Source organism: Cebus imitator, unplaced genomic scaffold, assembly GCF_001604975.1.
Source record: "Cebus imitator isolate Cc_AM_T3 unplaced genomic scaffold, Cebus_imitator-1.0 Scaffold27, whole genome shotgun sequence".
NCBI classification, from domain to species: domain Eukaryota; kingdom Metazoa; phylum Chordata; class Mammalia; order Primates; family Cebidae; genus Cebus; species Cebus imitator.
This window is the reverse complement of record NW_016107342.1, coordinates 13,893,171-13,908,325: the sequence shown is the minus strand read 5'-3', so window position 1 is coordinate 13,908,325 and position 15,155 is coordinate 13,893,171. Positions and strand designations below refer to the sequence as shown.

Here is a 15,155-nt window from a genome sequence, read left to right as displayed (position 1 = left end):
AAAAAAAAAAAAAAAAAAAAAAAAAAAAAACGGTGTTGTATCATTTGGATAATGAAAATTCCATCAGAAATCCTTGCCCTATCGTGGCATGAAATGTGATTTCTAACTGAGTGATCAGCCAGAAAAGATGTGGAGTAAAAATACTCCATAAAATAGAGAAATATTTTAATGGCCAGGCTACGTGTGCAGGGTTCCAAATGCCGCTGGGAAGCTCTAGAATTTCTGTAGTACAGAGGCTTATTCAGTACAGTGTGACTGCAGATAGAGAGGGTACCTCTTTGCCATGGAGCAATTGGAGCAGTGAGAGAAGGCAGCCTATTAAAAAAAAAACTTCAGGATTCTGTTACAGCTTATATTTGCAGTTCATTGATTTAGGGAAAACAAACAAACAAAAGACTATTGAGGCAATGAAACTCTTACTTGTTAGAATAGGAATCGTAGTCTCTGTATAATCAAAGGAAGCATGTTTCTAGACAGTGCTAGGGAGGGAATGTTTTCATATCATTTCCTGTTTTATCTGCTATGATTCTTAAATAGAAAAAGAGAAAGAAAAAATAATCAAATATAACTTCCTATGGCTCTTACTTTAAGACTCTAGGGACAATTTATCATCTAGAGAAAATTTTAAACATGAATTTAAAATCTTCTTCTGGGAGGCAGGGAATTCAATGCACTGGCTGTATCATGATGATCATAAAATTAGTGTTCTTTATTTTACTGTTGCTTCAGTGCAATCAGTAGAGCCCTAGAGGTTCAGCAGAATTCGTAAGATGGGGTAGGTAAGTGCCTGCCTTTAGTGAGTGGTTAGGACACTGAGAAATACAGTCCAGTGAGACTGCATTTATTAGGAGTAAAATTGCCAATTGTTCATAAGTTAACCACCATTTGCTGTTACTTTTACTGTTACAGGTTCTACCTGAGCCTGCTTTAGCCCCAAGGTTTTACATTTAATATGTATTTTTATATCAAATCAATATGAATTAATTAAAAGAAAGTCAAATTTAAAAAATGTTTTTATTTTCAGATTTGACAAGTCATTACAACAACTCTATTCTCAAAAATATATCTCTCAGCAATTGCTTGTTTGTAAAGGATTTTATTTCTCCTTCGCTTATGAAGCTTAGCTTGGCTGGATATGAAATTCTACCTTGAAAGTTATTTTCTTTAAGGGTGTTGAATATTGGCCCCCACTCCCTTCTGGCCTGTAGGAGTTCTGCCGAGAGATCTGCTGTGACTCTGTTGGGCTTCCCTTTGTGGTTACCTTTCTCTCTGGCTGCCCTTAGAATTTTTTCCTTCATTTCAACCCTGGTGAATCTGATGATTATGTGCCTCAGGGATGCTCTTCTTTAGGAATATCTTTGTGGTGTTCTCTGTATTTCCTGGACTTGAATGTTAGCCTGCCTTGCCAGTTGGGAAAATTCTCCTGGATAATATCCTGAAGTTTTCCACCTTGGATTCATTAAATAGGTATCAATGGAACATATCTCAAAATCATAAAATCTATTTATTACAAACCCACAGCCAATATCATACTGAATGAGCAAAATCTGGAAGCATTCCCTTTGAAATCTGGTACTAGAGAAGGATGCCCTCTCTCACTACTCCTATTCAATATAATATTGGAAGTTCTAGCCGGTGCCAGAAAAAGAAATAAAGAGTATTTAATCACGAAAGGAGGAAGTGAAATTGTCTCTATTTGCAGATGACATGATTGCATATTTAGAAGACCCTTTCATCCCAGCCCAAACTCTCCTTAAACTGATAAACAACTTCAGGAAAGTCTCAGCATACAAAATCAATGTGCACAAATCACAAGCATTCCTATACACCAATAACAGACTTAAAGAGAGCCAAATCAAGAATGAACTGCCATTCACAATTGCTACAAAGACAATAAATACCTAGGAATACAACTAACAAAGGACATAAAGGACCTCTTCAAGGAGAACTACAAACCACTGCTCAAGGAAATAAGAGAGAACACAAACAGATGGAAAAACATTCCATTCTCATGGTTAGAAAGAATCAATATTGTAAAACTGGCCATACTGCCCAAAGTAATTTATAGATTCACTGCTATCCCCATCAAGCTACCTATGATCCTCTTCACAGAACTGGAAAAAACCACCTTAAGTTTCATATGGAACCAAAAGACAACCCGCATAGCCAAGACAATCCTAAGCAAAAAGAACAAAGCTGGAGGCATCATGCTACCTGACTTCAATCTATACTAAAAGACAACAGTAATCAAAACAGCATGGTACTGGTACCAAAACGGAGATACAGACCAATGGAACAGAACAGAGGCCTTGGAGGAAATGCCACACATCTACAACCATCTGATCTTTGACAAATATGACAAAAACAAGCAATGGGGAAAGGATTCCCTGTTTAATAAATGGTGTTGGGAAAACTGGCTAGCCATATGCAGAAAGCAGAAACTGGACCCCTTTCTGACATCTTACACTAAAATTAACTCCAGATGGATTAAAGATCTAAACATAAGTCCTAACACCATAAAAACCCAGAAGAAAACCTTGGCAAAACCATTCAGGACATAGGCATAGGCAAGGATTTCATGGCTAAAACACCAAAAGCATTGGCAACAAAAGCCAAAATAGACAAAAGGGATCTAATTAAACTCCAGAGCTTCTGTACAGCAAAAAAAAATAAATAAATAAAATAAATTTAAAAAAATCATTAGAGTGAACTGGCAACCAACAGAATAGGAAAGTATTTTGCAATCTACCCATCTGACAAAGGGCTAATATCCAGAATCTACAAAGAACTGAAGGAGATTTACAAGAGAAAACAAAACAAAACAAAACAAAAAAAACATTCAAAAGTGGGTGAAGCACATGAACAGACACTTTTCAAAAGAAGACATAAATGAGGCCAACAAACATATGAAAAAATGCTCATCATCATTGGTTAAATCAAAACCACATTGAGATACCACCTTATGCCGGTTAGAATGGCAATCATTAAAAAATCTGGAGACAACAGATGCTGGAGAGAATGTGGAGAAACAGAAACACTTTTACACTGTTGGTGGGAGTGTAAATTAATTCAACCATTGTGGAAGACAGTGTGGGGCTTCCTCAAGGACCTAGAAATAGAAATTCCATTTGACCCAGCAATCCCATTACTGGGTATATATCCAAAGGATTATAAATCATTCTACTATAAGGACACATGCACACAAATGTTCATTGGAGCACTGTTTACAAAAGCAAAGATCTGGAACCAACCCAAATGCCCATCAAGGATAGACTGGACAAGGAAAATGTGACACATATACACCATGGAATAGTATGCAGCCACAAAAAATGAGTTTGTGTGCTTTGTAGGGACATGGATGAATCTGGAAACATCATTCTCAGCAAACCTACACAAGAACAGAAAATCAAACACCACATGGTCTCACTCATAGGTGTGTGTTGAACAATGAGAATACCTGGACACAGGGAGGGAAGCATCACAAACTGGGGTCTGTTGTGGGGGACTAGGGGAGGGAGAGTGATGGGTAGGTAGTTGGGAAGGGATAACATGGGTAGAAATGCCAGATATAGGTGACAGGGGGATGGAGACAGCAAATCACATTGCCATTATGTACCTATGCAACAAGCCTGCATGTTCTACACATGTACCTCAGAACCTAACATGTAATAAGATATATATATATATATATATATATATATATTTGCAGAAATTTTTACTGGGTACCTATACATGGTTATTTTTTACTTTTGTTTCTTTCACATGACAAGTCCTAACATTCAATTAGAAAAATGACTAGCTTTTGTGTGGGTGTGGTGGCTCACACCTGTAATCTCAACGCATGGGGAGGGCACATCAGGAGGATTGTTTGAGGCCAGATGTTCAAGACCAGCCTGGGCAACGTAGAGAGATCCTGTGTACAAAAATATAAAAATTAGCTGGGCATGGTGGTTTGTGCCTGTAGTCTCAGCTACTTAATGGTTTAGGTGGGAAAATGGCTTCAGCCCAGAAGTTCGAGGCTGCTATGATCATGCCACTGTACTCAAGCCTCAGCAACAGAGTTAGGCTACATTTCTTAAAGAAAATGAATAAATAAATAAATAAATAAATAAGCATTAATGACTAGCTTTTAATATATGGACAAAGTAATAAATGCTCTCTCATAAAATGTATAGTCTTGTATGTCTCCTATATAAAACTATTCAACTACGCATATTTAAGTTAAAATTACTTTAAAAAATATGTTTCAAACTTTTCTTTTAGAAATTACTTTTTTGAAGATAAAAAAACATATAGTATCAAGTGTTAAATTCTACTAGATTACCTCTGAAGGTCCTTGCAACTCTGAAACAATTTATTCCGTATTTCATCAGTCAGAGTCAATCTTACTAAGTGTAGAAAGGAGAAAATTTGTCTGCATTACATGAATTAATAGAAATGAAAAGGCCTCCTGCTTAACATTAATCTCTTCTCCCATCTGCTGTAGTGTCTAAAATCTCCTCCCCTCAATACAGTTATTTCTTAAAGATGCTCTTAAGGCTTATGAATTTTACTTGGGTTCAGGTATTATATTACAAAGGAGGAATAATCAATTAACTTAGATTAATTTACCTAATTACTATCTAATGTCTTGAAAATAAGACCCCGCTGGCAAGCTTTGGGGTGAATAGTTGGGAAGAGACCATGATAACTGATCTACGCTGGACTAGTTCAGCACCTTTAGAAGCAGCTTCCTGGGCAGTTAATGTTGCCTCTTTCTGCCTTCACATAAAGGGCTATTTCTCAGTAACTTTTTATTCATCTATCATCTTGTACTGTCTTTGCAGAATCGTCTTCTTGGGTCTAGTTCTAGCTTCTCATTGCATCACTTTGGCTTGATATTTTTATGGTATTCTTTCTTTCTAAAGCCTGGAGATCTTTTCCACATATCCATTGTCTTGGGCCAGGCCATTCTGACCTTCCCTTGCTTTCCACACAACCCAGCCACTGAGAGCCCTGGGACTCTGGCTTGTCTTGAAGGGAAAGTTAGGTTCTGGAGTCCAGTAGGGTAGAATTGTAAAAAAAGGAGAGAAAAGAGGGGCCAATCTCAGCAGCCAGGCTACTGAAAGAAGGAAAGGCAAAGCCTTAAGATGAACCTGGCTTAATTTATAACTTTTTTTCCAGCACTTGCCAGATATAGCCACATTCCTATATACAAAAACTGCCAGAAAATTTTTAACCTGATTACATTAACGGGAATTACATACAACTGAAGCCAAAAGTATCCTCTGGCTCACTTGCTATAAATATGAGAAAGCCAAAGCCAAACAGACAGTTTTTCCCTTAAATTGTATAAATACATTGGTTCAAATATCCACATGACCTTTAGAACTCACCAGTCTTTGTTATAGACTTATGCTCATGCTAGCAACTCATTTTCCTTAAACTATAAAGCACAGCAACATTCCCATGGTAACCACGTATTTTTCAAATTTTGTAGGTACATACTGTCATCAAGCTAAAGACCTAGAGGTGAAGAGATTTATATATTCCATTATCAATTCTAGAGTCATCAAATTTCCTTGACGTAATAGGACATTATAATGTTCCATCCTTTTCTGGTTTTATCCTATTACTGTAAGATAACCCACCTATGTAGAAAAAGAGGAAGTACTTCCTTTATAGGGTTTATTACATTACACTCTCCTTGTGTAGCAATATTGTGTGGATCAATAGAAACAGCAAATAGCAAGCTTTTTACTTCTTTCATTCATCAATATTTTAAATCAGAACTCTGGGTGATGGCAAAAAGGGAAACATAACCTGACCTAATTTTTCTCGAGGATTGCCCTCAAATAGGGCTTCATAAATCAAGTCAGTCATTCAAAGAATAAACTAAGAAATAAAAGAGTGTTTTGTTGTAGTTGATATTTTGTAGATACATATGTTTTGTAGAAACTATACTATCTCTGGGAAATCATTGAAATTATAACATGAGGTTATGTGTAAAGAGAAACAACTGCAGATTGCAGAGCTAATCTAATGTTTTGCCCCATGTGGTTTCAGAAAAGAAATTTCATGCTTAATTTACCAACTGCTAACAAGGGAGGGGGAGGGTGCCCACTAATTCATCAATACATCATAATTTGAAAATGTCTGATATGAAACTACACTTGGAAGAAGTTAGCAGAACCCAGATGGAATATTCTGTATAGTATTTCCTTATATTATTCCCAAGCTAATTCAGTCCACAAAATTATTAGCATTATAGGATTGTGACTGGTGTATCTCAAAGCTATTTCATTAGCCAATCAATGTGAACATTTACTGAGTGTTCGCTTACTGAGTAGGCTGAAACTGCGGAAACTCCAGGCTTTGTTTGCAGATTAGTAGTAAAAGGCAGTTTTGAAAGATGAAATTTAAATGTTTAAGAGTGAAACACTCATTTTAGTAATTTTAGTTAGCGAAACAAGTTTATTCTCCCTTTCCTTTCCCTTTTTTCCAACTTGCCCTCTTTCCTTCCTTCCTCCCTTTTTTTCTGCAAATATTTATGGAGTACTTATATGTTCTAGGCAATGATCAGTACTGAGTAAATAACAGTAAACAGATTCAACAAGTTCTGTACTGTTATAATGCTTATTCTGGAGTAATCACGTGATAAACATATACATGAACTAATTTCAAATGGTAATGCTATAAGGAAAATAAAACTGGGAAATTATATAGTGATAGAGCAAGTATGCATAAATAGCAATGGAAAATAACACCATGATGGAGAGGGTGGATAACATTAAATAGAATGGATTGAGAAGATCACTCTGAATATTGACATTTTAGCTGCGACTCAAATGATAAGAAGGATACATTAATGTGAATCTCACAGGACAAAGCATTACAGGCAGATACAAAAGAAACACAGTTGAAGAAGGACAAGAATACAAGTGTGCTGGCATTGATGATGAAACAAGAGCAGTGGGAGATCTGATATTGGAAAGGGAAATGGTGTCAGGACATCAGGCCCTTAGAGGTCCTGTGAAGAGTTTAGATTTTATTTTCAAGGTGAGTGAAAGTTATTGGGAGATTTGTAGCAAGAGAATAATATGATCTGGTTTATTTTTTAGTAGCAGATCACTTTATTATGTAAAAAATTAATTTTGGAGGTAAAGCAGGAGGTAATTTTTAGATTCCTAACTAGAATCTATTGTAGCAGACCAGGAGAGAGATAGGTACTTCAAATCAATTAATCCACATCTTTTGAACAAATTTTTGCTAATTAGAAACTTCCTGTAATAGGCTTGGCATGGTAGCTCATGCCTGTAATCCCAGATCTTTGGGAGGCTGCGGTGGGTGAACAGCCTGAGGCCAGGAGTTCAAGACCAGTCTCAACAACATGCCGAGACCATGCATCTACTAAAAATGCAGAAATAAGCCAGGTGTGATGGTGCATGCTTGTATTCCTAGCTACTTGGGAAGCTGAACTAGGAGGATTACTAGAACCTGGGAGGCAGAGGTTGAAATGAGCTAAGATCATGCCATTGCACTCCAGCCTGGGCAACAGAGCACTCCATCTCNAAAAAAAAAAAAAAAAAAAAAAATAAGAAAGAAAGAAAAGTTCCTTTTTGGAAGGAGTAATGAAAGGAGTTTTATAATGATTAATGACAACTGAAAGAATTGTTCTGGCTTCCTCACTATAGGGAAGCGCATTAAAATGAGGGAAAATCTCCCTCTTCAATGTCCATGTTTCTGCTGTACCACATCTCTAATGAAAAAGAACTGTAAAAAGAAAACAAATAATTCTGGAAAGACAAAACAAAAAAGTCGTAACTTACCAATTTTAGCCTTGCAAGACCTGTTGTCTGGTTGCATTAGGTAGCCTTCCACACAACTGCAAGTGTAAGATCCATGTGTATTTGTGCAGGTCTGGCTGCATGTACCATAAACAGCACATTCATCTTGATCTAAAAGGAAAATTGGCATCATTTCTAAGCAGCTGTATCTGGGCATTTTCTTTTCTCCTTGAAGAAAATATTATTTTTGAACTTTGGACATAGACTATTAAGGAAAAGCCAATTCCAGTAAGTCTTTTCAAAACCATACTAACTAAAATTAAACCTTTTGTTGCCTTAACATTTACAGAGACAAAACACCAAACAGGATCAAATCATATATTTTAAAAGAAGGTTTCTTTGCATTTGTGATAGGCAGGCTAGAAGTCCTTGGATATTTTTGCAAAGGTACAAAATATACTCCAATTAGTATTTATTGAATAGTTCCAGTGTTTATGACACTGACTTTTCACTATTGCAACAAAGATTAATACTAGTAATGTGATTTTCAATCAACAGATTAAATAAGAGGTCTGACCCATATTATACAAATCACACTCACTACTTAAGAGAGGAAACGGTTGAGCACCTACTGAAAATAAAGACTTTATCTTAATTAAATTTTATTTTAATATCTGTAGTCCCTTCTTCTATTCCTTCACTCTATTTTCTCTATATACTTCCTTCCTCTCGTATCCAGTTCAAATCTTTATGAACAACAGATACTCAATGATTCCTAACTCACCAAACAAATAAAAAGGCATCCTTGTCAGTAATTAATTAGACAAATGCATATTCAGTCTGTTTTATATACCAACAACTGTACTAATCTTTTTGGAAGACAAAATCAATAAAATATGGTCCCTACCCCTGAGTAAGACAAGTCTGCAGAAATATAATTATGATAGTAAACATTTCCTTATAATAGGGGCATACTCTAGTTATGGTAGAAACAGGGAAGTAAAACTGCTTAGGATTAGAAGGGGAACGTTAAATGAAGACTTCATGGTAAACAGTGTGAAGCCTGATCTGGGTTTCCTCAGACTAAGTGGAAAGAGACATTTCAGTTCATCAAAAGGGCATGTGAAAGGCATCAGGATGGTATCATGGGGGGTTCAAAGAAGAAGCATAAGGGGTCAAGTGAAGCAAGGGTATAGGTAGGGAAGTGGTAGAAGAGATGAAACTGGAAAAGTAAATTGGGAGCCAGATAATGAAGGTATCTACATGCTCAACTAAAAGATTGTACCTTACACATTGGCATTGGGAAAGTTTTAATTAGATAAGCTGTATGATCAGCTTTGCATTTCAAAACTAAATGAACTCATGAAATAAAGGTTTTGGTAAGTGTGGAGAAGGGATCCTGGAAAATTAGGTATGTGCTAATTGTATCCAATAAATTGTCTTTTGAAGTTATATTTTGAAATAAGTCGGTGGCAGTGGAAATGAAGAGGGAATGGACTCAAATGTGTAAGAAGTAGAATAGATAACATTTGAAAACTGATTGGATGTGACAGATGTGAAAATTGATCCAATTTTGAAATAGAGAATATAAGAGATGTAGATTTGAATGGCTCTATCATGGGAGGAGATCATGAGTTTGATTTGGCTGTGTTAAATTTGAGATGTCTATAGGGCAGCCTTGAGTAAATGCGTTAACAATGAGCAGTTGAGAATGGAACTGGTAATATAGGGTGAGATCTGTCCTGGAGTATTTGGAAGTCACTAGCATATAGATTATAGATTTTAAAAATAGGAGACAGCTATGTCTCGCAGAGGAAAGGGAAATGAGAAAAACTTGGCTACTGCAAAATACTATAGGATACCAGTGTGGAAAGAACAGTCATGAAAGAGGAATCAGGGCTGGACGCAGTGGCTCATGCCTGTATTCCCAGCACTTTGGTAGGCCCAGGAGGGCATATCACTTGAGGCCAGAAGTTCGAGACCAGCACGGCTAACATGGCAAAGCCCTTTCTCTACTAAAAATACAAAAATTTGTCAGGCATGGTGGTGTACACCTGTTGTTCTAGCTACTCAGGCATCTGAGGAATGAGAATCACTTGAACCTCGAAGGTGGATGTTGCAGTGAGCCAAGATTGTACCACTGCACTCCAGCCTAAATCCAATAAGATCAAGATTACAATTGCCATTTGGATTCAATAATTGGGACATTTTTGTAGTGATGTTGGCGTAATGTAGGAAAACAAGGGCACATAGTCACAAATGGAAGGCTGATCTTAACTGGAACTTGTTTTCACTGAGTCCTTAAATAAGATAAGAAATACAAACTTAGACTTATTAACAGAGTTTGGTCCTCACAACTGGTGAATGAAGACAAAAGATAGTTTGGGACTCCTGTAATTAATTTTGGAGAAAGGGGGTGAGAAGGAAACCAGAAAAGGGAAGAGGAGAGCAAAAGGTAATAGGATGGATTGAAGCTGTGGTATTAAGGGGGTTAAAATAAGGCGACATAATAAAAATGTGTATTTGGCCTTTGTTCAAAGTGCTTGGCACAGAGCTCTAAAACTCTTGGAATTTGTTGAGTAATAAGAGTGTCTTTTGTTATTCATAATGAGTTCCTCTAGAATGCACCTAAGTCTATGCTAATGAGGTGACTCATGGTAGGGCCCCCTGGGAGCCTCAGACTGGGGGCTGCTGGTCATCAAAATACCAAACAGTGGATTAGAGTGTGGAAACTTTCAGTGCCACCTCCTGACCTCCGAGGAGAAGAAAGGGAACTGGGGGTTGGGCTAAAAAACTCATGGACAATGAGGCTTGGAGAGCTTCCATTTTGGTGAAGACATTGGAGCCCTGGGGGGATGAGGCGCCTAGACAGCGCATACAAGCTTCCCCCTTTTTCTTACCCATTCCTTGCCCTATGCATCACTTCCATTTGGCTTTTGCATTCTTTATAATAAACTAAAAACATAAGGAAAATATTTTTTCTTTTTTAAATTATACCTTAAGTTCTGGGGTACATGTGCAGAATGTGCAGGTTTTTTACATAGATATACACGTGCCATGATGGTTTACAGCATGTATCACCCCATCGTCTACATTAGGTATTTCTCCTAATGTTATCCTACTCCCTGTTCCCCTATTCCCTGCTAACCCTCTCCTAGCCCCCTACCCCCTGACAGGCCCTGGTGTGTGATGCACCCTTTCCTGTGTCCATGTGTTCACATTCTTCAACACCCACTTATGAGTGTGAATATGCGGTGTTTGATTTTCTGTTCTTGTGTCAGTTTGCTGAGAATGATGGTTTCCAGCTTTATCCATGTCCCTGCAAAGGACATGAACTCATCCTTTTTTATGGCTGCATAGTGTTCCATGGTGTACATGTGCCACATTTTCTTTATCTAGTCTATCATTGATGGGCATTTGGGTTGGTTCCAAGTATTTGCTATTATGAACAGTGCCACAATAATCATACATGTGCATGTGTCTTTATAACAGAATAATTTATAATCCCTTGGGTATATACCCAGTAATGGGATTGCTGGGTCAAATGGTATTTCTATTTCTGGATCCTTGAGGAATCAACACACTGTCTTCCACAATGGTTGAACTAATTTACACTCCTACCAACAGTGTAAAAGCATTCCTATTTCTTTCTCCACATCCTCTCTGGCATCTGTTGTCTCCTGATTTTTTAATGATCACCATTATAACTGGCATGAGAATGTGGTTTTAATTTGTTTTTCTTTAATGACCAGTGATGATGAGATTTTTTTTGTATGTTTGTTGGCTGCACAAATGTCTTCTTTTAAGAAGTGTCTGTTCATATCCTTCACCCACTTTTTGATGGGGTTGTTTTTTTTCTTTTTTAAAGTTCTTTGTAGATTCTGGATATTAGCCCTTTGTCAGATGGGTTGATAGCAACATTTTTTTCCCATTCTGTTGGTTGCCAGTTCACTCTAATGATAATTTCTTTTGCTGTGCAGAAGCCCTTTAGTTTAATTCGATCCCATTTGTCTATCTGGGCTTTTGTTGACATTACTTTTTGAGTTCTCTGAGTTGTTGTAGTGAATGAATGCATCTGAGGAGAGGGCTGTGGGAATGCTCAAATTTATAGCCACTTGCTCAATGGTATAGGTGAGCCCTGGAACTTGTGACTGGTACCTGAGTCTTGCAGGACTAGGCCCTTAACCCATGGGATCTACACTACCTCTGGATAATATCATAATTGAGTTGAATTGAACTGCACACCCAGTTGGTATTAGATAATTAGGTAATTTATGTGGAAAAATCCCACCCAATTTGGTGTCAGAAGTGATATAAGAAAAAAGAAACCTCAACTGGCATGTTAAAAAATCCCCAGTGAAGGGGTAACAGAAGTGTTTCAATATAGGAATATCAAAAATTACATTTGAAATTATTTGTTTGTTGTGATATAAAACCTTTTCCTACTAAGTCTTCAGTTAATCTTACTTCATATACAAATTGTCTTGTTTGCATGGAATTTATAATTGTGGAAACTCTAAGAAAAGAACTGAGTTTTACTTCTGAGTGGATGAGTATGGAATGGAGAATATCCATATATAATCTCAAAATGATACATAAATAAGAAGGTGGAGTTTGAATCAGGATTATAAGAAATATAGAAGCGTGGAAACCTGCAGATATGCTGAGAAGCCTCTAAGAATACTTAGAAAATAAAAGTGAGGGTTTAAACTAAATCTTAAAGGAAAAGAGATATTTAAAGTTGCTTTACGAAAATTATAGAATGAGAATCTAGATAGCAGTAAATGGAGGAATGAAGTGAAAATAATGTAATTGTTAATGTAAATGTAGCTGATTGTTAAAGTTTTTTGATAATAAAGGAGGAAGATATAGGAATGATGGCTATAGGAAGAGATAGGATATAGAAAGGATATTTGTTGTGTTTTTGGTTTTGGTTTTTTTTTTTTTTTAGTATAGAAGAAATGTGAGAATATTTATTGACTACAATGTTAGTGCAAATGTAGTGTTTAAAGATACACGATAAGTAGAAATTGATAGACCAAGTTAAGACAAAAGTTTGGGTGAGTGGGGTTTTTAATATGTATGAAAAAAAAAAGACTAAAAGAAGTAAAGCTCTTCTTCTGAAATGACAGCAAAAGCAGCATGGGTGGATACACAAGTCAACAGTGAGTAGAGAGAGAGTAGGTTGCAGAATTAATACAAGATGGCACCCAGAATATAAAGAGCCAATGACTACGACCAAAGAGAATAGATTAAGGAAACGTATTTTGAGAGAATAAAGAAGGAATTGAAAGGAATGGTCAAGTGCATTATAACAGATACTGTCTCCTCATATCCCTCAGATCTTTCAGTGTGATTCTACAGTCATAGGGATCTTTATCTATGCCTGAGGGTACTTCCAAACCCTTCTTCCTCTCCCACCAAAAGCTCTGCCAGGACTAAAGGCAGGTCAAGGTTCCAGGAGAGATAATACCACTTCCAGCACAAAAATAAACAAACAAATGTGCTCCTCAGAAATTGGTGAATACATGCCTGAGTTCCCTTGTCTCTCATGCTAGGAAGTTTTGCCACACAGTTAAGCTTCAGTCGCCCTTTGTTGTAGCTGGCTTAATTGCTCCAACTATGGAGGATTACCTTTCTCTTCCTGTATCCTCTCACCCTCACCACCAGAAAAAAAAAGAAAAAAGAAAAGAAAGAAAAAGAAAAATCTGCAATGGCAAATAATGGAAAACAGCCATGTGAATCCTTGTTTCGGGGTTGGCTTCTGGGAATATTCAAACTATAAAGAGTTTATTATGAGAAAGCAAAAAGATTGCTGAGTAGCAGAAGAGCCATTTAAATTGTGAAACTATGCATTTGTATGGCATGCACAAACTCAGATTTCTTCAGAGTCATGTAATAGCCAGCAGTCATGGATGGCTCATTTGAAGGAAATACTTTTGGCAATAGAAAAAAATGTAGTGTTTGGAGCGAAGTCTACAGTAATACTGAATGAAATTAAGGCTCGCATTTGGTAAAGTCTGTCTCTGATGGCAGTCATAATTCTTATCTATTTTCATAGAGTGATAATATTAGAGAAAAGATTTGAAGTAATCAGCAAAGTACTAATTTCTTTGGAAAGTATTCTATTTATTAGTGGCTCTGGCAATGCAGCTATTCCCTGCACACACACACACACACACACACACACACACACACACACAGAAGGAACAAGTCAGAGAGAGACATACTCTATATTATAGATAAGAAATATATGTAGAGATAGACATAGGTTCTAAGTATCACGTAAAGCAATGCATATAACTTTGTGGATACATTAGATTATATATACATATTAATATGTGTATAATTGGAGTCAACTGAATAAAAAGATAATCTAAAATTCTTCAGTATGGAAGAGGGCAGTTGTTTTGGAGGATAAACATTTACTATAAAGTATTCACAAAAGCAAGAATCCAGATATTGAAAAAATCAATATTTATGTTCATTATTATATTATTATTATTATTGGTAAAATGCCAGCTGCCAGAATAACTAATGCAAAAATTATAAAGAATATTACATGATTAGTAACTATTAATCGAATGTAGTTAATAACACATGTCTACTAGACTGCAGCTATGTAACAGCTGTAAAACATAGGAAGTTAAAATAATTAGATCAACGTGTTAAGGGTTAACCCAAACATTTCTCATTGTTGACATTCCCCAAGTTTGAAATTACTGCAAAAAAGAATTCAAATTTGATTGTCATAAATGTATACATATAATGTTTATGTTTCAGTGTGGGGGCAAATTTTTAAATCTCAAGAAAGAAAAGTTAACATAAACACTCTATGGAGCATATGGTAGGTGCTCAAAACTGTCTTTTTGTATTTCTGTTAACTAAGCATCTATAAACAAAATTTGATAGAGTTACAGTTTTATTTACCTTTACAGCTTCTCCCATCTTCTTTTATTTCAAATCCATCCTCACAGTAACATCTTGTACTATTTCTGACCATTGTACATTTATACTGACAATTCAACTGTTGGCAATTGGATAAAAGTTCTGCAGAGAAAAAACAAATACATTCTCTATAATTCTCTATAATTAACTGTACATGTAAATACTGTTTATGATTATTCAGTGAACAGTCCTTACAATACAGTCTTGATTGTTCTCCAAGAAATTTTATGTGATTGGTCCAGAAAAAAATATTTATCTAAAATATGTTAGTTTACATTTGCTTGAATTGTTGTAAATAAAATTTGAGATCAATCTGTTTGGCCTCCCACTTTTTAGCCTATTACTATGTTCATAGTCACAAAGCCTTTCAAATTTTGGTAAATTAAATTATTTCAAAAGGAAAGATGTCAACTCTGTGGCTGATTTTGCCATCTATGCTTT

The 15,155-nt window shown here is 36.2% G+C and overlaps 1 protein-coding gene across 3 annotated transcripts in view; it reads right to left on the bottom strand.

The window, feature by feature from the left end:
• LRP1B (LDL receptor related protein 1B) overlaps nt 1-15,155 on the bottom strand; it is a 1,911,091-nt gene that overhangs the window by 1,016,710 nt on the left and 879,226 nt on the right. For all 3 annotated transcript variants that reach the window (XM_017523186.2, XM_037736613.1, XM_037736614.1), the window contains exons 4-5: nt 14,697-14,816; nt 7,809-7,937 (exon numbers count right to left, since the gene is read on the bottom strand). In XM_017523186.2, the coding sequence (XP_017378675.1) occupies nt 7,809-7,937; nt 14,697-14,816 (249 nt within the window). The remainder of the gene's footprint in view (nt 1-7,808; nt 7,938-14,696; nt 14,817-15,155) is intronic.